General features: G+C 34.9%; 1 protein-coding gene across 1 annotated transcript in view; it reads right to left on the bottom strand.

Annotated features, from left to right (window-relative positions):
- The window catches only part of Sox6 (SRY (sex determining region Y)-box 6), a 371,334-nt gene that overhangs the window by 162,351 nt on the left and 187,156 nt on the right, over window positions 1-21,827 (bottom strand). The window contains exon 6 of the mRNA XM_013034148.1: window positions 20,750-20,818. Within this exon, the coding sequence (XP_012889602.1) occupies window positions 20,750-20,818 (69 nt within the window). The remainder of the gene's footprint in view (window positions 1-20,749; window positions 20,819-21,827) is intronic.

Raw genomic sequence — 21,827 nt, 5'->3', positions numbered from 1 at the left:
CTATAGAACATAGAATCTTAAGCTTTCAGAAGGATAAGTATCATTCTTTGAAGAGCTAAGTATCCCAGGAAAAATAAAAGCAGGACAGAGAAAAGAACTCTGCCTTTCAGATGATGATGAAAAGCCCCCTTCCTCTACCCTATCAAGTCTAGTAAAACAGAAATCTTGACAATAAATCTTGAGGAAAGTCTTCTAAGTTATAGCTTAAACCATCCTCCCAGAGCCTTGACTACATGGTTTGGGCCTCTAAATTTAACCCAAAGAGAAGGTTAATCAGAGGAAGATAATAGCCATCAGTGTCTTCCTCGTGGCTTCTGTGAGCTGCATTTCATCATGAGTATGCATTTTGTCTTCTGTAAGAAGTTTGAGCTTGGACAGGTGTACATGTGACTCACTGATAGGCTCAGGACTTGTTCTTTTAAGCCTGTTGGTTGCCAGACAGAAAAGTGCTAAGCCTCTAGAAATTCTTTCAAGTAATGTTACTAACTCTATCTTTCTTACAAGTACTATGTAATAATATGTTCCACTTTAGTACAGAACTACTTTTGCAAAGCAGCCTCTTTTCTGGATCTTTTCATTTTCATTCATTATGGTTGGTAAACCTTCAGCATTTAGCTGCTCAGTTTATAATAAATGGTTCCATACTTGCTACAAAGATGCTCTGCCATAGCTCCGTGTTTTCAAGTGCATGGGCATTTTCTCTCCCAGGCTAGTTTGAAACTCCAATTTCCTATTTTATCCTTCATACATCTAGCTTTCAGTCTTAAAACAATGAAACTGACTACTTCTTTCTTTCTTTGTTGTTGCCAAGTACAAGTTTGCCTGGGAAATTCAACTAACCCCCATGTTTCCATCATCCTATTCATTCATGGACCATGCTCTAAATATTTTAGTACAACTTATGTCTTTTATATGCTTTGGAATATTTGCTTCAGTTACTAATGAATACATAAAGGATGGTAAAGGAAGAATCAGTGTCTCCTTTGTCCATTAAAATGATTTAAGATTCTAACTATTCAACAATATTCAGTATGCATTCACTGTGTGCAGGCACTAAGATGAAGAGACTGACACAGTGAAAATGAATATGATCTAAGACTTCCAGGAGGCTACAAGCTTATGCACAAGTAACTGAAAAAAGTGCATGTACTAAGTATTTAAAAGGAACCACAGAGTTGTGGAAACTAGGAAGAGAATAACTCTGGTGCAGGCCACAGAGAAGGCTTCACCGAAATGGGACTTATGGAATTCCAGGTTTTTAAAAGAGGGTGAAGATGAATGCAAAGGAATGGACAGGCATTCCAAGTTAGAAAAATATGACAAGTGACGTGGAGATGGAAAGCACAAGTGGTATTTGGGAGATTATACATGGACAGGTTTGTAAGCTAGCTAGAAAAAAAGTAAAGCTAGATATGAAAGCAGGAACCATATTATAGAAAACCATGAAATTCAATCTAAGAGCTCTGAATTTTGAAAACTATACATCTACTGGCATTCTAATGTGCACATGTCTTTATGTCTTCTTTGAATTCCAGATTCATATGTCTTAACTCCTACTTAACATCTTCACTGGGATCTCCAATAAATATTTTAACCTAATAGTTAAGCACTTAAAGTTTCTGATATTTTTCCTTTCCCAGTCACATAACCCCTGAGAAAAGACTCCTATAGTTTTTCCAGACTGACAGAACTTCAGTGAAGATCAATTCCATTTTTCCAAGTAACTACTTTTTGCCTAATTAATCATCTTATCATCTCCCTGCTTTTATTCTTGACTCTTTTGTAATATATTTGCCATTAGCCTGTAAATTCCATAGTCAGATCACCAATTCCACTAAAATACTCAAATCTTCCAATAGATGTAAAAGCCCCCTTTACATTTTCAGCTTCTAGCTCTTCTCACTTTTGTTACTAGTTATAATGGCTCCTTGATGCTCCTTACATAGAGCTGGCTTGCTCCTACATTACAGTCTGTACATCTGCTCTTCCCTCTGCCTAACAGAGGCTTTCTTCAGAAATCTACATGGTTTGCTTTCCCAACTCTATAAGGCCTTTGCTTCACCACTACCTTCTCTGCTAGTGCTTATTCAACCAACCTGTTTATAATTTCAGTCCTTTTCCCCACTTCCCTTTCACCTTCCCTGTTTTTTTTACTCCTTGATAGTTCTCTAACATGCTCTAATGTTAGTTAACTCATTTATTGTCTCCCTGCCATGACTGGAATGTAAATTTACAAGGGCAGAGACTTTTGTAAACCACCATAACCTCCCAAAGACTAGAAGAATGTCAGAAAACACAAAGAGCTTAATAAAAATTTGTTAAATAATTAAAAAATGATTATCAATAAGATCCCATTGGAGACTTCTCAGCAGAAGAGAAGCATCTGCTTTGGGAAGAATCGCCCTGGAATGGAGAGGGATACACTCAAGTTGAAGATAAAATTTAGGAGTTCATTTCAGCAGTTTGGGGATAAGTTGATAATCTACATCATGTTCGTTAACAGTGGGATTGAAAAAATGAAGTTATACCTGAGATTTTTGAGAAAATTAGACTAATATTGGCAACTCTATGATGTATAAAGGAAAAGGAGGTTTTGACTTGAAGTGGTGTCACTTATGAGAACATGAAATATAAAAACAGTAGAAAGTTTACAGAAACATGATATTGATTTTGAGTTTCAGATAACATCTTAAATAATAAAGGAAATGAAAGCTTAACCAAATTAATTTATATTAAAAATAAAGGTGGGTCCTAGAATTTTCTTTAACTCTTAATTTGGAAGATCCTAATGTTTTTCATATTCATCCACACTTCAAAACTGGAAGAAAGATGACTTAGTATAAATGTGGCATGTGTTATTTTTATTAACCCATACTTTATTATGGGAACCTTAGTAGTTCTAGGTAGAAAGCAATATGGGTAAGGAAAAGCACTTTTCTCCAAGTTACATAGTCACCAGTTCACCAGATTTAAGTCTTCATCAAGGGATAAGGTATTATGACACATTCAGGAGCTATCAGTACACTAGTATAAATAGTCATTAAGGTATAAATTATGGTTCTTCTGCTACCACTGGTAATGACATGACAAAATATGATTCCTTTATGAAGACTACTCTGATCATCAGATGCTCTCCAATGAGTTGTCTTTCCATCATTACAAAGAAAAACTGTTTTTTTTTTCTTTCTGCCATTTCTGGTATGTTACACTGACCCTCTCGTGTAAAACACAATGCCATTCCCACAAATCAAACATCATATGGCTTTGTGCTGAAGAACAGTATTTGAAAATGTGTTGATTTCTCTGTGTTAAAATTTTATGTAGACTTTTAATGTTTTGAGAACATTTTAAAATATTTTTTATTGTGGCTACCCTGCAATCATATCATTTGTTTCATTTCATAAATCTGCATTTGTTATTTATTTATTTATGCTATAGTGGGATTTCTGAATAAAAGGTCTCATGTCATATTTTCAAAAACATGGGGGTTTAGAGTTGAAAAAGGGAGGGAGATTTCCACTTATGGAAATTTCTTTGAGACCAACTCAAATAATTGGAGTGTCCAATTTTTAAAACATACAGAACTTCAGAATCAGAAGATGATTATAGTTTATATTAAGTTAGTCCTATTTTATAATAGTTGTCATGAAAACACATTTAAATGTTTGTTTACAAATCACTACCTGCTAAGATACCAAGCTTGAAAATAAAAGTATAGAAATTTCAAAATCCATAGTCAAAAATTAACATTAAGGGTCAGAGAGAACTATAATACAAGTCAAAGGGAAATTGATCCTATTTACACAGTTTTAAAAAGACAAAAATAGTGTAAATAGAAACACACCTGTAAACTCCTACATGTATCCTTTTATAAGTAAGGATTCCCTGAAAAACAAAGAACCATAGCTTGAAACTCCAACAGAAAATAAGGAAATAAAGATCACCTCTACATTTTAAGCAAGTAATGCCAAAATTAAAGATTCAATGTATTGCCAAGGATGCTGCTTAGTAAATAGTTTAAATTCCTTCCACTTGAGACAGGAAAGATCAATGTATATTAGCTTCTCCCCTTCCTCTCTAGTGAATTAATACTCCATCATATATACACCATCACTGCTAAGGGGACACCTCCTTTTAAGGAGCAAAGATCTGCAAATAGCTATTTCACAAAGAATAAAAATATACCCATGTAATTTTAATGTGTGTTTATGTAAAAAAGATGTGGCAGATCCATGTTAATAAACTTTGAGTGGGGAAAAAATAAAATAGTGGCTAAGCTATGGTGAGTAATTAGCCTTTTAGCATCCTCTTTCTTCAAGAATGCTTCCTCCTGTGCTAGTTCTTTTAAATAGCTCCAGTCCTGGCTGCCTTTGTTGGGCTTGGAAATTGTTCACATATGAGAGAAATTAAGCCCTCATTTAACAGAGACACATGCCTGTCAAGACCACAGGAACAAAGACTAGTCCCTAGGGCCTGTTCAGCTCCCAGAGGCTGCCACTCATTCTGTTAGCAATGCTTACCCTTTACAGAATGTGGATAAAACCCAATAAATCATTTCATCTGCTGTGCTTAATACATAAAAGTGCTGACAGTCTTTCAAAGTGTTTGCTGTTTCTTATACAACTTTTCAGCTAGTTTTCTTTAAAAAAAAAAAAAAAGACCTCCTATTGTTGGTTTGTTTTTACAATGTCACGACATTGTTTTGTCAAAAAGGTAGTAAGGAAGCCCAAACACTAGTAGCATAAATGAAGAGGCAGAATCTCAGATTTCTTCCCAGATATCTTCCTCACTTTTATGGCTAATAATTCCAACATCAATTTTGTGACTTGTCAGGACATCATGCAACAGCTTTTAAACCTAGCTTCAGGAGCTAGTCCTGGAAAAACTAAAAATTACAAAGGACCAGAATGGTACAAGACTTGCTGTCCTATTTTAAATTCAACACTTTGCCCCTTTGGAAGATAAGAGCAGCATGTTCTATCAAGGTGACGATTAGAACTACAACTTAACAGCCAGTTCTTTTTTACTAAGAAACTAAAGCGGCCTTCTTGTAAACTAAATCAAATACCTTTTATACATTCTCATTTCCCAAAAATATAAAAAGATATTACCATTTATGTAGAAGGTTTCTATATATTGTCCACCTACCAGAAGGCATGGTGGAAGATTACCCACAAGACTTTAAAAGTCTTCCAATTTTTACTTACTCCTATCAAAAATAGAGAAGGGAAGGATTGTGGGGAAATATGTGTCATTAAATAAACACTTCATTTAAACCTAAAATGCTCATTTTGCCTGACTGTTTTGTATGGAGAGCAAAGTTGTCAAGACTTTATTCTAGCAATGTTAATCTTTCCACAGAAACACTAGGAATTCTACAACTGACAGCTTCAATCCTCAAGATGCCATGAACCCCCAAATAATAAGCTAGTAGCACAGGAACTTCACCCTGCTCAGCAGGGGGAGAAAAAGCAGAGCTGGATTGGATAAGTAAAACCAGATCTACCCAATGGTTACATGGTAACGTCCTGCAATTAATGGGGACCATAAACAGTTCACAAAGCCAGCATGGCAGCCGTCTCTCCAGAATCCATTCATTCATATCTCGTGAGACATTAATCAGAAGTACCACTGGCACAAACACGTTAAGCAAGCACAGAAAACCGCACATGTGCCTCAGCCTAAAACATAAAAACACTAAAATATACGTGCATTAGGCTCTTTTATATTCATATTTATATATCATTCCCAAATGATTTATCATTTTTAAAATAACAAATTATTTTCATTTTTAAACCACAAATCACATCCTGCAGGCCTTAGCAGAGGCAGATGTCAGAATGTGGTAGTACAACAAAATTAAGTAAATAACCCTTGAAAAAAATAATACAAAGTTTACTTATAAAAAATGACACTAAGGTGAACTGCCTAATAAGAACATGGATTTGCTTAAATAAAACATTATATCGTTCTGTTTTAGATTCATCCCTAAAGCCCTGAAAGATATTAGAATTTTAGTGAGTAATTACCCTATTTACTTCAAACAAAATGGGAGTAAATCGGAAAACCATATTAAGCTCTACCACAGATCAGAAATGAAATTCTCTCCGTTTTTAATCTTACAGCCCAATAAATAAATTGTATTTGGAAAATTCATTGGGACTAAAAAATGAAATTTAGCTAGTAGGAAATGAGGAAATGTCCAAAAGAATATCTACATCAATATTATTCTTTAAACAGGAAAACTGTTTCTAAGAAGCATAACTAAGAAGTTGCCCCTTCATAGCTTAATTGTTTTCAGACAGTCTGAGCCACCCCCGCCCCCACCATTAGACAAAGTTCCAGTCACTAAACATATTTCTTTCAAATGAAAATGCAATACAGAGTAAGAAGAAAAGAGAGTAGGAAAAGATGTTATGTGTAATACGTGCCACTGACATAATGCTTCTATAGGATATGTTGTAATTTCCTGCAATGACTACCTTTTTTCAAAAATTATAATACATTACTTGCAAAACTACAATTCAAAGCTACAATTGTAGCACCCTTTCCATTATATAGCTCCAATGCCAGGAGTTTGTTATTAGCTGTAGAAATCTGTAAGCTATAGCCTGAAATAAGCATGTATAGACCTTCTACCTCAATGTTTCTATCTAAATATCCCATTGTCCTCATTTTATGTGGTAAGCATTACCAGCCATCACAATACTCCACAAAGCAAACACGAGTTGGACCTCATAATTCCAAACCTATTGATCAATTAAAATGAAAACATTCCTTCTCAGTAGACATGGCTTACACTGTGGCCAGCTTGCCAGAATCACTCCTGTCATCCAGAATCAGAAACATAGGTGCAAAGAATTTCAGTGAGAATCCCTTTTCCAAATATATGACAGAACACTCATTTGCTGAAGAACATGCAGTAAGTAGTGGAAGAAAAAAAGGACTAGTCACAAACATCCTGAGACTAAGTTTAGGCTTCTTTCTGCCACTACTTTAATACTATTTGGTCTTGGGCTGGATATCTTCCATAGAAAGAAGTTCCCGCTGAGAAGAGACCAGTGATTTTTTTCCATGCTTCCTCTTTTCCTGGGCTTGGAATAGTGCCCTATGTCAGCCAAAGAGAACATCTAAGTCCATGCAGTTAATTTAGTGTTCCAGGCAAGGGTGGTTGGGAGAGTGAGGAAGTCACAGACACAGACACCAGTAAAACAGAAAGCCAGAAAGCACTGGAAAGAGAGTGGCATATTTTTATTTATTTATTTGGTCCGTCATGGCCTGAACTCTGGGCCTGGGCACTGTCCCTCAGCTCTTCAGCTCAAGGCTAGCACTCTACCACTTGAGCCTCAAGGCCACTTCTGTTTTTTTCTGTTATGTGGTGCTGAGGAATCGAACCCAGGGCCTCATATGTGCAAGGCATGCACTCTACCACTGAGCCACCTTCCCAGCCCCGAGAGTGGCATATTTTTCAAGCTATCTGGAGACTTGGTAGAAGCTCTGTTTACGAAGCCAGAAATCATATATGGTTGTCTAATCCTAAGATTGTATGAGTATACTTATATGACAAGGTTGAGTACAAGGTGAAAAGATACATGTCTTGTGTCCTTGTTTTAAAAGTAGAATATTAATTACAATATTTATTTTTCTTCTAATCCTCTTTTCTGCTTATTTTTGTGTAGCATCTTACTCTATTTATATTATTGGGCTCTCGGATTTTTTTCCCACATAATATTATGCTGTAAATATCATCTCAAATCATTAAAATTTAGTAGCCTGATTTTAGCAGCCCATGACAACCCATCACATGAATGCCATAAATTTAATCATTTTCTTAACATTAAATATGAAAGTTTTTTCAATGCATATTTCTTAAATATAACTAACTTTTAAATATAAGAACACAATGCCTTAGAATTTTTTAAAATCCTAAACTAAGAAAAATGGTTTAACTATAATTCTATTATTCATAATCATTTGCCCTTGATTCATACTCATTTGATCACTTGATACATACAACTTATCAGAAATCGAGGTCCTGGGGGCTGAGAAGGTGGCTCAGTGGTAGAGCACTTGCCTTGCATGCCTGAGGCCCTGGGTTCGATTCCTCAGTACCACATAAGCAAAAAGAAAAAAGCCGGAAGTGGCACTGTGTCTCAAGTGGTAGAGTGGTAGCCTTGAGCTGAAGAGCTGAGGGACAGCGCCCAGGCCCAGAGTTCAGGCCCCACGACTGGACCCCCCTCCCCCCAAAAAAGAAATCAAGGTCCCTAGTCAGAGTGCAGTATTAATGAGAATGAAAGACACCCCATGTCTTACACATAAGAATTCAGATTATCTACTCTATTGGGCCCCATAATCTGAACTTTCTCATACAAGGTATCTATAGAGTTTAGAAGTTCCAAACATATAATCCCAATCTAAGATAAGAACCAGTAACAATATCAATGGATCTGCTGATCCACATTTCTTAATAGAAAAATTGTTGTTGAATGCATGCCAACTTTAAGATCTCTGATTTCCCCTCTTGTCTTGTGGATAGACGAGCAACAAATAAGCTGGAATTCTTCCAGTGATAAACTGAATGTTTATCATTGTGAATTTGACCTGATCTATCTGATCCTAAGACCAACTCTGACTAAAATCTAATCATGAATACTACCCAGATCACTTTTACCTGCTCTGTTTTTTTTTTCATACAAAAATGTCAGATCATCTAATGGCATCTCCAGTTCATCTTTCTTAAATAAAATATATGGACTCTGAACAAATCTTTACAAAGGAAACATTGAGTCTTTCTTTCCTCTTCAAATATTTTTTACTGATCATTATGTAAAGTGATAGCTTGCTATTCGTTTGTGCTCTCTTCTTTTTCTTATGTGACAGAACTCTTTTCTCTACCACTATGCCCGTGTTTCTACTTTCAAACCGCAGCGTCCAGCTACTAAATTGTTGGGCACTAACCACATCCATGGTTCTCAAATCAGGAGGGAGGAGTGGCTGCCAGTACCTAAATCAACAGCTGCAGGTCCTTCCTCAATTCAAACTTTCAGGTCTCTAATTACCTTTCAGGTTCCATCCAGTTACCTAAATCCCAAAGTGCCCTATATTTAACTAATTCTCTACACACTAACAAATGACTTCTGCCAGAGCCAGCCTAAGAAATAAACATCAGCTTAAGACCTACATTGTCTACTAAATAACAGTCTATCAGTATTGTTTTCATATTTAGGAAACCAGTTCCCTATATCACCATAAGCTCTGAAAAGGAACCAGCATTATCACCCAATCATTTGAAACTGTGTTCATATCTTATGTCCTTTGTATGATTTAACTAAAGAATATAGAAGGAGGCGCAGATGCCATTTAAGTATAAGTAGGCTCAGCCTGCTGGCATTCCTTAGAACCCTACCTTGCCTACCTTGTCACTGGATTCTACCATTCACCAAGACGGCCCAGTGAGAGCCCTTTCCACAGCACTAATCTCAGCTACTGTGGAAACTGCCTAGAAAAATCCTTCCATTAAAATACAATGAAACATAAGTCAAGCCTGAGATCAGCTGAAAAAGAACTCTTTCCTTTAATCTGATCTGTGAAGTCCTTAAAATTCATTGTTGAATGTGACCATTTTTACCATTTCTTAATAGATTGAGAGGTAGATAAAATTAATTCAGTGTCTCCCAGGAAGCATTACACCTTTTGCATCATTTATTTTCTTTTATTTTGAACAAGTAAAAATATCTGACTCTGGCATTAATAATTTTGAGTGGGAGTTACTATATGTGAATTAAAAATGGTTATGTCAGTACATCCCTCAGCATTTAAAAGATATTTCCCTGTGTTACATCAAGTGTCACACAGTATATCAATTTTTATTTCCCATCTCTCAAGTCTGGTATGCATACTGTTTAACTTCTTAAATTCTAAGTATAGACATAATTCACAAAAGCTAGGCAAATGCTTGACTTACAGGAGATGGTATACAGAAGATTTATATGAACAACTTTATTTTAAACAAGAAAGACTTTTGCATTTTGTGCTGCTACATCACATAACTTCATCTGTGTTTAAAAAGCTATAAAATAAATTGAAAAGGTTCATTTAGTATCGTTCTAATTTCACAAGCACTATCGATCTAATAGCAAGGCTCATTTTAGTGAGAAAAGTGAAAATTTGACACTATTTTCTAGGAGTGAAATGCCATGCTCTCTTTTGTACAATCTCCAGACAGCTCTGCCTAATTCTCAGCCAACCAGTTCTGAATGTCTGATAAACCTTGTTCTCCACATATTGACAATTGAAATCTCTCTCATTTGGCAGGCAGAGAAAATTGTTGCTCTTTCTTTTCCTTATCATGGTGGTAATAATTGATTATAGTGCATACACATTGATTATCCTATATTCACATCACTAATTTACAGGTTCTAAATATGCATGTGTATATGGATTCTAACAAGCATATACACGCACATACAGAATATGTTCATGTATGTCTTTCCATTAGGTAGTCTGAAATGATTCCCAAATCTACTCATACAGGAACAGCACTAAAAAAATGATGATAATAGATACTATGCATTGAGCTAACTATGGGCCTTTTATAATTATCTCTAATCTCAAAACTACTGCAAGGTACTATAATTATCCATTTTTAGGAATTAGGAATTGCATGTTCAGTGACATTCAGTAACGTCTCACAGCTAGTAAACAGAAAAACAGAATACAAAGCTAATGAACAGTGGAACAGGAATTTATACCCTGATTTATTTGACTCTAATACCTGAACTGGCTCCAAATGATAGCTTACCTTATTCTCCAAACTCTTTATTTTTATGTACAAATTTAGCTTAAAATATATTCAGATTCATACCTTCCTCAAAGACACTGAAGTGCAGGCAATTTCATAGCGAATATTCAAAAACTTCTATGAAAAAAATAACAGCTGTACACAGTGTCATCCCTATAAATCACAGTTATTTAGGCAGCAAAGATAGGAGGATTGTGGTTAAAGGGCAACCTGAGCAATTTTTTTAAAGTTAACAAGATTTTATTTCAAAGAACAAGCTATGCATGGTAGTGGGTAGTGCATTTCTGTAATTCCAGCTATATAGGCAGCATAGATAGAAGGTTCAAAATCCAGTCTGGGCAAAATCATGAGATGAGACCTTATCTAAACAATAACCAGAGCAAAAATGATTGAAGCTGTGTCTCAAGTGCTAGAGTGTTTGCCTAGAAAGTGCAAGTTCCAAAGTTCAAAGTAGAGTACAATAGATACACAGGTACATATTATAGATGTACAAAAATTCACTCGGTTTCAATAGTTAAAAGTCAAATGGCATCTAGGAATTCACTTTCTACATTTTCTCTGATTCATGTTTCATTTCAAAAATACCTTGTCCTAAAAACACAGATGTGATGTCAACAATGTTTGTCTTCCCAGTGGATCACCATACCAAAAATGTCAAAGTTACCAGATCACGTAGCCAAACGTATTTACATTGTTTAAACAATGGTCCATCATAAAGTTTCTAGCTAACAAGTGAGATAGCTCTGACTAACATATATTTTAACTGAAAATATATTTTATGTGCTGGAGAATTGTTGTACCCCAATCCTCAGGATAGTTAGATTCGAAAGATAGACAGACAGATAGATAGATAGATAGATAGATAGATAGATAGATAGATAGATACATAGATACATAGATACATAGATACATAGATACATAGATAGATACATAGATACATAGATAGATAGATAGATAGAGGAAGAATAATACGATTAACTAAGAGGTCTACATGTATAAAACAAAACAATTACTCAACTAGAAATACAACTCATACTATACTACAAAAAGATTCCCTCCACAACAAATCCTCAAAGAAACAACTGCCCAATAAATAAGTGTGCTAAACACTTAAAGAGAAACTTCTCTGAAGAGGAAAGAAGGATGGCCAATAGACACATAAAGAAATACTCAACCTCCCTAGCCATAAAAGAAATGTAAATCAAAACTACATTGAGATATCACCTCACCCCAGTTAGAATGGCTATAATCAAGAACTCTAACAACAGATGCTGGAGGGGATGTGGACAGAAGGGAACCTTACTGCATTGTTGGTGTGAGTATAAACTTGTTTAACCTCTTTGGAAAGTAGTATGGAAGTTCTTCAAAAGACTCCACATAGAGCTCCCCTATGACCCAGCAATCCCATTTTTGGGCATCTACCCAAATATTCACAAACAAGACCACACTAAAGCTACCAGCATAACTATGTTTATTGCAGCATTATTCATCATAGCTAAGATATGGAACCAATCCAGATGCCCCTCAGTAGATGAATGGATCAAGAAAATGTGGTATATATACACAATGGAATTCTATGCCTCTATCAGAAAGAATGACATTGCCCCATTTGCGAGGAAATGAAAAGACTTGGAAAAAATTATATTAAGTGAAGTAAGCCAGGCCCAAAGAAACATAGGTCCCATGGTTTCCCTTATTTGCAATAACTAGTATATGTCTGAGACAAACAGAAACTGTCAGACAAGTTGATGTTAGGTGAAATGAACCCCAAGATAAGGATTCAAATGTTTTTTTCTTCTTGCGATTGTTTCTAACATATTTATAAGATGATTTCTTTGTTGCTTTGTATGTACCTCCCCCAGGGTATAACCCCTGCTTTCACTGTATTTGATGCTGATATAATTTGTGGAGGGGAAGGGAAAAAACAGTTTAAATAGGGTTACAGGTGGACCCATTACAACAATGAAATGTACAAGATGTTATGTCGAAAAACGAACTTTATAACTTTGGCAGGGTGGGAGGTAGGGGGTGGGGTAGGGGTGGTAGGAGGGTAGGGAATGGGGGTTGGAGGGGTGGTAAGGGTGTGGGTGTGGGGGTTGGAGAGGGGAAGGGATGGGAAGGGGAAACAAAGGAGGAGGCAACAATGCTTGATAAGAAATGTACTCACTATCTTGCCTATGTAATTGTAACCTCTCTGTATGGTATTTTCAAAATAATAAAAAAATAAAGAATAAAAAAATAAACAAGATTCCCTTTATAGTCTTTTTAAACTACTATACCCATAGTTGTAGTAGCTTATGGGATACAAATTGATCCAAGTACACAACTACTATTGGCTGCCTTTTGTTTTTTCCCCCCCCAGTCCTGGGACTTGAACTCAGGGCCAGGGCACTGTCCCTGAGCTGGCTCAAGGCTAGCACTTTACCACTTGAGCCATAGTGCCACTTCTGGCTTTTTCTGTTTATGTGGTTCTGAGGAATCGAATCCAGGGCTTCATGCATGCTAGGCAAGCAGTCTACCACTCAGCCCCTCTACCACTCAGCCCCTATTGGCTATTAAGTTGATTTTTTTTGCCTTAAATACATTTATATTATAATCATTATTATCACTAGATTATGATTTTAGAAGCTTAAAATCACTTTTCATAAAAAGGAAATAACCAGATAATAACAAAGACAAAATTTTACATTTATCTAGATTTTAGCTAAATGCTATTGCCTCCAAAGGCTTTGAGACTATCATGATATTCCCTCCTTAACACCTCCCCACACACACTCATACACACACAAAAGATTAATGCAGCCTAGAGAGTATTAAAGGCTAACACTAAACTGAGCCCTCAATATAATGAGAAGGATCAAGAAACACATAGAAGAGAATCACATTTTTCCTCGAAGATTCATATAATGTTATGTAATGTCAAGCGCTAATACCACCTAGATCATCTGCCCCACTAGCCTGCACCCTGCCCTACCTCTGAAGGACTTGGGCACTCCTCACTGTAAACTCAGAAAGAAGCAGAGACTTTGGCTACTCTGAGCTTTAAGAGAGAAAACTGGGGAGTGGTATCTGGGAGATGAGTGGAAATAGTCAAGATATAGAAGAAAGTCTGGTATCGCTAGTTGAAGAAGTTTAAAATCCTAATGAAAACAATTGAAATTTGCCTTCAGGTTTTGGTCTGTTGTATGAGATTGCTCTATAAGGGATCTTTGGAAAACTGGTAGATAGCTGATTAAATTATATATATATTAGCTCACAAAATCTAGTCAAGCCTCTTCTTATTTCTAGGTTCATTCTAACCTTAACAAACAAATCTAGCATTTTTAATGTAGAGTTTAAAAACCACAACCAGAATTTGTAATTTTATCTGTTATGGTACTTGCAATTTACAAATTTGTAACCCTTACCTATTCTTTGTAATTCAGAAACATTATTATTAAAATGTTTGAAGCAGGCTACGGAGCAGCTATCATTACTTAAAAAGTTAATTTGATTACATAAAAGAAATAATTTGATTTGCATGTTTATCTTGGTTTTAAACTTCCAAAGAAAGCTCACAACAACTTGCCTGTGGACAATTGAAAGCAACACACAGCAGAGGAATAGAGAGGAGACAGGGGATGTTTTTCCTGGCTAATTCATAATTGAAGATAGAATTATAAAATATTTTAAGGAAAAAATATTTGAAGGGTTTGCTGAAGCTGGGGGCTAATCCTACATTTCTAAGTTTTGTTTACAGCCTTTGTTTCATTGCAAGAGAATATTCTAGGCATGTACAGTGGCAATATAAGTATCAAATTACTTTTAAAAGGTTTATTTGGTCCTTTCAGAGGGTTTTGGAAGAAGTTTTGTTACTTGATCAAGAACATGAAAACACTGTTGGCTAGAGCCAAACCAGGAACTCCCTAATTGCCTTTTGTTTATCAATGCTAAACACAATTAGCAGAGATATAGCCTAAGACAGAGGAACTGCGTGGGATGAGAAGTAAGCTCCTAACTGTCCTGTGGGGTTTTTTTTTATCCCCTCAGTTTTGCTGTTGGCTGTTCTAGTCATCTCCAAAAGACAATAAATGGAAGGTCCAGCTCTTAAAATTAGAGGTCAATTAGCTACTTAAAGATGAAACCTATCTTCAAATATATATCTATTATTTTATGCTAGCAAAAAATTAATTAACCAGGTCAAGCAGGCCTTGGAGGCTAATGTATAAAGTAATTATTTCTGATCTTTAGACAACTACTTCACATAAAGAGCTAGTCCTTTATTCTGCTCAGCATATACCTGAAATGCTTGTAGTTAATCATACCGAAGGAAATCAAAGGCAAAGTTTATCTCTTTAAAAGATGAGGGTACATCTCAAATTATGCTGCTTAATTGTTTAAAGACAAGCACTTCCTTGCTTAAAATTGTAACATCTCTCTGATTATCATGCTGAAGGGAAGGAAAAGATACATTTAGTGGTTTTCTATCCTATGACAAACAGAGAGATGCAAAAATACATGCTACTACTCCAAAGAATATATCATAATCAAAATAAACACCATATCAAAAGGACTAATACATAAAGCACACAAAGATGGGGAGAAATGAAATAAGTAGCACCATTGCATTTGCTAGAATAAGTTTTCAGTAAAGAAAACTAATATTCCCTAATGAATATCTGTAAAGTAGAAGCAGTGATACTTACATTTCAAGCTTTCTACAGATTTGAGTTCCCCATCAAATGTATTAAATGATAAGGAAGAGGACAATCAATATCGTTCACTAATCATGAGGAAACAAAGAGCTAACAATTTCAAGTCTCAGAATTATATTCAAAAATATGTAGGTGTGTAAACTGACAAAACCGTTAGCTGGTCCAGAAAGCCAAACACCCAAATAAAATCCAAAAGTTAACCAATCTATTCTCCAGTCTATTGCTCAGTCACTTGATACAGGGATATTGGTTGTACAAGTGACTGGAATAATCCTACAACTGGAGTCTGAGGAGACATGAATAATAGGATAATACCACTCATCCCTGAAAAAGTAAGTTTCTCACAAAGGTTTTCACAAAGGTTAAGTTCTATCTAAAAGCTGCTATCATTAAATTATTCTTATTGATGTACTAGAGAAACCACAGAACATGGTATATTGTGTTGATAAGGAATATCTTCTCTAGACTTGAAACCATGATATAGTCAATGGGGAAAAGAATAAATATATAGATATATCAAAAAATCAGAATTTAAGCCAGGCACCAGTGGTTCATGCCTATAATCTTAACTACTCAAGAAGCTGAGATCTGAGGATAAAGCTTTGAAGTCAGCCTGGCAGGAAAGTCTGTGACTGTTATCTCTATTAAACTACTCAGAAAAGTCTGGAAGTGGTACTGTAGCTCAAGTGGTAGAACACTAGCCTTGAGCCTTGAGTTCAAGCCCCCGGACTGAAAAAAATATCAGAATTTATAAAATATTTTTTACCTTAAAAGAGTAATTTAATATTTGATTAAAAATACTGTGGATATGTGTTAGTTTAACTATAACAATCTGATAGATTAAAAGTGGATTTGATCAGTAAGCATAGCTCATAAATAAATCCTTAAAAATATTAACCACTATAGTGTAATAGAAGGGAGATGGAGGATGAAATAACTGAGGTTTATCTGTCCTCTGCAGTTAGAGCATGACACAGACTTTATAAAAATGGTGTGAATTGAATGGATCAAGAAAATGTGATATATATATACACAATGGAATTCTATGCCTCCATCAGAAAGAATGACATCACCCCATTTGTTAGGAAATGGAAAGACTTGGGAAAAATTATATTAAGTGAAGTAAGCTAGGCCGAAAGAAACATGGGTCCTATGGTTTCCCTTATTTGCAATAACTAGTATATGTCTGGGAGAAGCAGAAAAGGTCAAAAGCTATGTACATATGACCAGATAAGATTATGTTAAGTAAATGAATCCCAAGATAGGGACACAAGTGGTTTTTTTCTTTCTTGCTATTGTTTCTAATGTATTTATAAGGTACCATGTGATTTTTTTGTTGCTTTGTATGTTCCTCCCCCAGGGTATAACCCCTGTTTACAATGTATTTTATGTCAGTATAATTTGGGGAGGGGAAGAGATCAAACAAAATGTTTAAATAGGGATACAGGATGACTCATTGTAACAATGAGATGTACAAGACACTGTTGAACAATGAACTTTAAAATTCAGGGGATAGGGAGGAGTGTAGTTGTGGAAGTGGGAGGGAAGGGATGGTAGGGGAAAAACAAAGGAGGAGGCAACAGGGCTTGACAAGAAATGTACTCATTACCTTGCTCATTTAACTGTAACCCCTCTGTACAGTATTTTCACAATAAAAACTTATCCCAAAAAAATGGTGTGTAAATGCTATCCTGGGAATATAAAAAAAAAATGTCAATCCTTTTCTAGTTTCCACACCAAGAGATTTAATTAAGATACAACAAATTATAAGAATCATATTTTCCTCACAGCATAAATAGGAATTTGAATTCACAAGCAAACACCCTCCTAAAAAATCTGTTAATATTACTAATTACTTTAAATTATTACTCTGATTTTTAAATGGTAAAAATTGACTTATCAAAAACATTTATCATACGTTTAAAAAAATACTACTTACATGGTTTTAGAAGTATCTCTTTATGGATTTATATTATATTTTATAGGATTTATGTTATGTACTATATTATAAATATAATGTTAAAAATTTTATTCAAGGAGGAAAAACATAAATGATTTTAAACTACCTACATAAGTAGGTAAAATGTGCATGGCAACTTTCATAATACTATTGTAATTGTGGCTTTTCCCAATTCTAATAAAAAGAATCTTACTTTTTCATTTGTGGAAAACAGTCAGGTTTTTATTTGTCTCCATTACAATAGACCTAGATGTGTTTGTAGTTGTATAAGAGGTCAGACACTCTTTTTTTTTTCAATTAAAGCTTGCAAATTGCAGAAAAATCAGCACGGATTCAGAAGTTAGCAGTTTGAACTAAAACAATCATGAATTTTTATTTATTTACTTATTTATTTATTTATGTCAGTCATGGGGCTTGAACTCAAGGCCTGGGCACTGAGGTCTTTTGCTTAAGAGTGGTGCTCTACCACTTTGACCCATAGCACCACTTCCAGTTTTCTGGTGGTTAATCGGAGATAAGAGTATCACAGACTTTCCTGCCTAGACTGGCTTTTGAACCACTATTCTTAGATCTCACCCTACCAAGTAGCTAAGATTGCAGGCAGGGGAGAGCCACAGGCACCTGGTTTGAACCTAAAAACCTGGTAGCATTTTTTTTTAAATAAAGAAAAACTTAAAAGTAAAACTAATTCAGATTGTCTCTGTATTTCTAATTTTCTTTAACAAAAGGAATTAGGCCTCATTCTTAATCATCTTATTCTATATCTTGTTTTAGATATGAAGATGTTTTATTTTTGCTAGAAAAAGATGTTTGAAGCAGCCCTTAAATCTCATATTTTAATGTATAAAATGTTCGTCAAAATTAACCCAAATAGTAATCTTTCGCCTAAATTTGACACTTGTCTATGACTTGTCAAAAACTCTATTTAAAAACATAATTAACCTTTTCCCCTTCCAAAGAAAAATAATTGAAAGTCTAAATATCAAAACCTGCTTTGTGTCAAAGATATGTAAGTTTTATGTAAGGAGTAAGTGTTTTTCAGCATTTGAAAAATTCTTTGAATGGTCTCATACTGATAAGATAAATACTGACAAGATAAGTCATGTTGCTATAGCTCAAGACAGAATGAACTATAAACACCAGTCTTATTGCTTCCTCTTTTTTAAACACAAATTCTCGTTATAAAAAGTCTTATATTACTAAATGACTGTAAACTATTACATTGAAAAGCTCTATCATTTTATAACTTGTACAGTTGAGTTCTAAATTTAACAAAATTTAACTGTGGGAAATAACACATACTTAAAAGTAGTTAAACTTCCCTTGGAAAACTTGAAAAATTATCTCTTGATCAGGTAATTTTTTTATTTTGAGTAAATGTATACTTTATTACTAATTTGATGTCATAGAACTACTGTATTGTTTTTGCAAGGGTTGTAGGGATTGAATTATTCTTGATTGTCATGGAATTGTTCTATTTCTTTTTCTTCTTTTTTATCTTTAAGATTGTGCTCCATAGTTTACTGCAAAAACTTATCTATTTTACAGTGAAGTTATAACTATAAAATTATATGTGGTCAGTAATGCTAATAATATTTCATAACATAATTCTCTGAACTAGTTGCTTTTCACTTGAGGTCCTCATTAGCACAGAAAAAAATCAACTAAGTAAGTCAATACAAATGATGTTGGTCTAAGAAGTAATACAGAATGCATAGCAAAGAGATAGCAAAAATAGTAATAATAATAAACTGATATAGAAGCCTCTCAAGGAACTTCTTTCATTTCTACTTTACAAACAGAAGAATTGAGTTGATCATGTTATTTAACACCTACCAAGTTCTTAGAGAAGAATCTAGAGAAAATGGAGGAAAGCCATAGGCTAAAAATCTTGACCTTAGCAGTAGGAAATATACTGAACATTTTAATAAGGACTGAACAAGGCAACACCTGGACAGTTATTTAATTAAGGAACTCAGCATGAGTCACAAAAAAGATATCAGGATGAGAAATTATCCCAAGATTTAATTGAAAGCCTTGCTATCAAAAATGCCAAAGACATTCCACTTCATCTTCATTTGGATTCTATTTTTGAAACACATAGATTTGAGTGTGGAAAGTAAAATCAGAATAACAAAAAACATTTTTAACTAACGCCTCCTAGTGAAGATGTGTGGGCAAAAAGTTAAAATAAATAAAGGCGCTTCTTGAGACACTAAGTATTATAAACCCAGTAATGACTACCTAAATACTAAATACGAAAAACAAAAAGAAGCAAGGACCTGAGCTACAATCACCGGCATTCATCAATAAGGAAGAAAATGAGAACAAGCTCCAAATTTAGGCTACTGACATATTAAAACTTCAGATGATCATGATATTAATTTCATGTAAAATAATAATGTAATTTAGAATATGCTGGCCCAATTTAGGTTGAATTATAGATCCCAGGAGGTTAAAAATATTACAGCAAAGAAGAGAAACCAGTCTTTGGTTAAGTATATAGAATTCTGGGCTCAGAATTCTGAGAATTAATCATTAGACAAGCAACTTTTTATACTAGCACATTCTAGAATGCACATATCTATATTTCTACTGAGAAATGGAAAGCCTTACCTATCTCAAATAGTGGTTGCTTGAATTAATCATCAAATGTTCAAAGCAATTACAGAAATCAGACCATCAGATGGTGATCTCTTCCCAGATCACTGGAATATGCTACATATTTTTACACTGATACAGGAATGAGGAATTGTCTACATTAGGTTACAATTATTCAGATTGTAAGCTCCTTGTAGACAAGGAATATTCATATTCCCTCAGCATTAAAAAGGAATGCAGTCAATATTTGCTAAGAAACAAATTAACTAGCAGCCTTTTCCAGAGTCTTCTAAAAAATTGTCCAAATCGATTCTAAGTAGTAAATAAAGTAAGATTTTTCTCCATGGTATTATCATTTAATAAAACACATAGCAGAAAGTAGCTTGTGGCAATAAAAATAGCATCTGTATGGTACCTTGAAACCAAATGGTTCTTGGTCATGTGGGGCAAATGGCAGAAGAGAAACAAATTAGGCTTATTCCGCTTACACATCACATCAGAGAAGAAAGCTTCGACTGCCACCTAGTCAATATTTCTTACATCCACTTATACAGTTGTGTACAACATCCTTGAGTAACAGCCCTTTATTGGTGCTGTTTACAAGACAGGGGTACATTTGCAACATTTTAAATTCCATTTTCAAGTAGGAAAGTATACAAGTATAATCAGACGAGAGTAATAAAATACACTGACCTGGATCTGTTGCTGTAGGAGATTAATTTTGTGCTGCTGTTGCAGAAGTTGCTGCTGTTGTCTTGCAATCTATCAGAAATAAAGTTTCATTAAGTTAAAATGAAATGCTTACACCTTTGCCATTACCTCAGGGATCTCTCCTGGTATTACAAGACTGCTTTACTGCAACTTAGTGGGACAAGTTCCTACAAAATAAGAGCAGTAGAATGAGAAAGTTGGAGAAAAGAAAAGATTTTGAAAAAGGTGTCATCTCTCTGCTTTATCTGGAGATGAAAACTATCCACTTCATATCACATTTGTGAAGAACCCACCTATAACTGCACTAGTCAGCTGGAAATGATGAGACTTGGGAAATCTGATCCATGCAGAATGCAGACAAGAAAACTTTGGTCATATTTATCTGAAGAACTTAATTTGGATGCAAAAAGTAAAATCTGTAAGCAAATACAGGAAAACGCTTTCTATTATTCTTAATATGGTCTACCTCTTCTGATTTTCAGAGTTAATATATTTACCAATATTGTCAAAGCAGTATAAAAATATATGTAAGTTAAAAACTCTTTAGTTTTAGCTTTTTAAAATTGATTTTGAATATGATCTACAAGAATATTTTAAGACACACTATGCTGTAATTAAGGATAAACTATGTTATAACTACCCTCAAAAGGATAGCGTGTTTATTTTACAGTAAGGGATCCACATACAAGTAGATCCACAATCAAATTTAATATACCAACACTCAAGCTGGTCTTTGAAAAGAAATACTATCCCTTTTACACAAGTTCTATTGAGAACAGAATCTGTCCTTCAGAAGGGCAATCACTTCCTTAGGATAATGGTGTTAGGCAAGCTGCTGCTCATCACCTCAAAGGCTGAGCCGACTACAGCCTGAAGCTCAGGGAGATACCCCTGAGAGTATCCTGCCAAGGAAAGCCTGGCTTTCCTGTGTCTCAGGAAGCCTGAAAGGGAAGTCCAAAGACCACTTACGGAGGACTAGACTTTGTGGTTCCTTGTGCTCAAGTTTGTCTACCTTTGTCTATTTCCAAAAAGCTGGTGTTCTCGAATGTGCTATGTTGGA

Source organism: Dipodomys ordii, unplaced genomic scaffold (genome assembly GCF_000151885.1).
Source record: "Dipodomys ordii isolate 6190 unplaced genomic scaffold, Dord_2.0 Scaffold183, whole genome shotgun sequence".
Taxonomy (NCBI): Eukaryota; Metazoa; Chordata; class Mammalia; order Rodentia; family Heteromyidae; genus Dipodomys; species Dipodomys ordii.
Note: the sequence above shows the minus strand (reverse complement) of the source record. Positions and strands in the feature narration are given on the sequence as shown.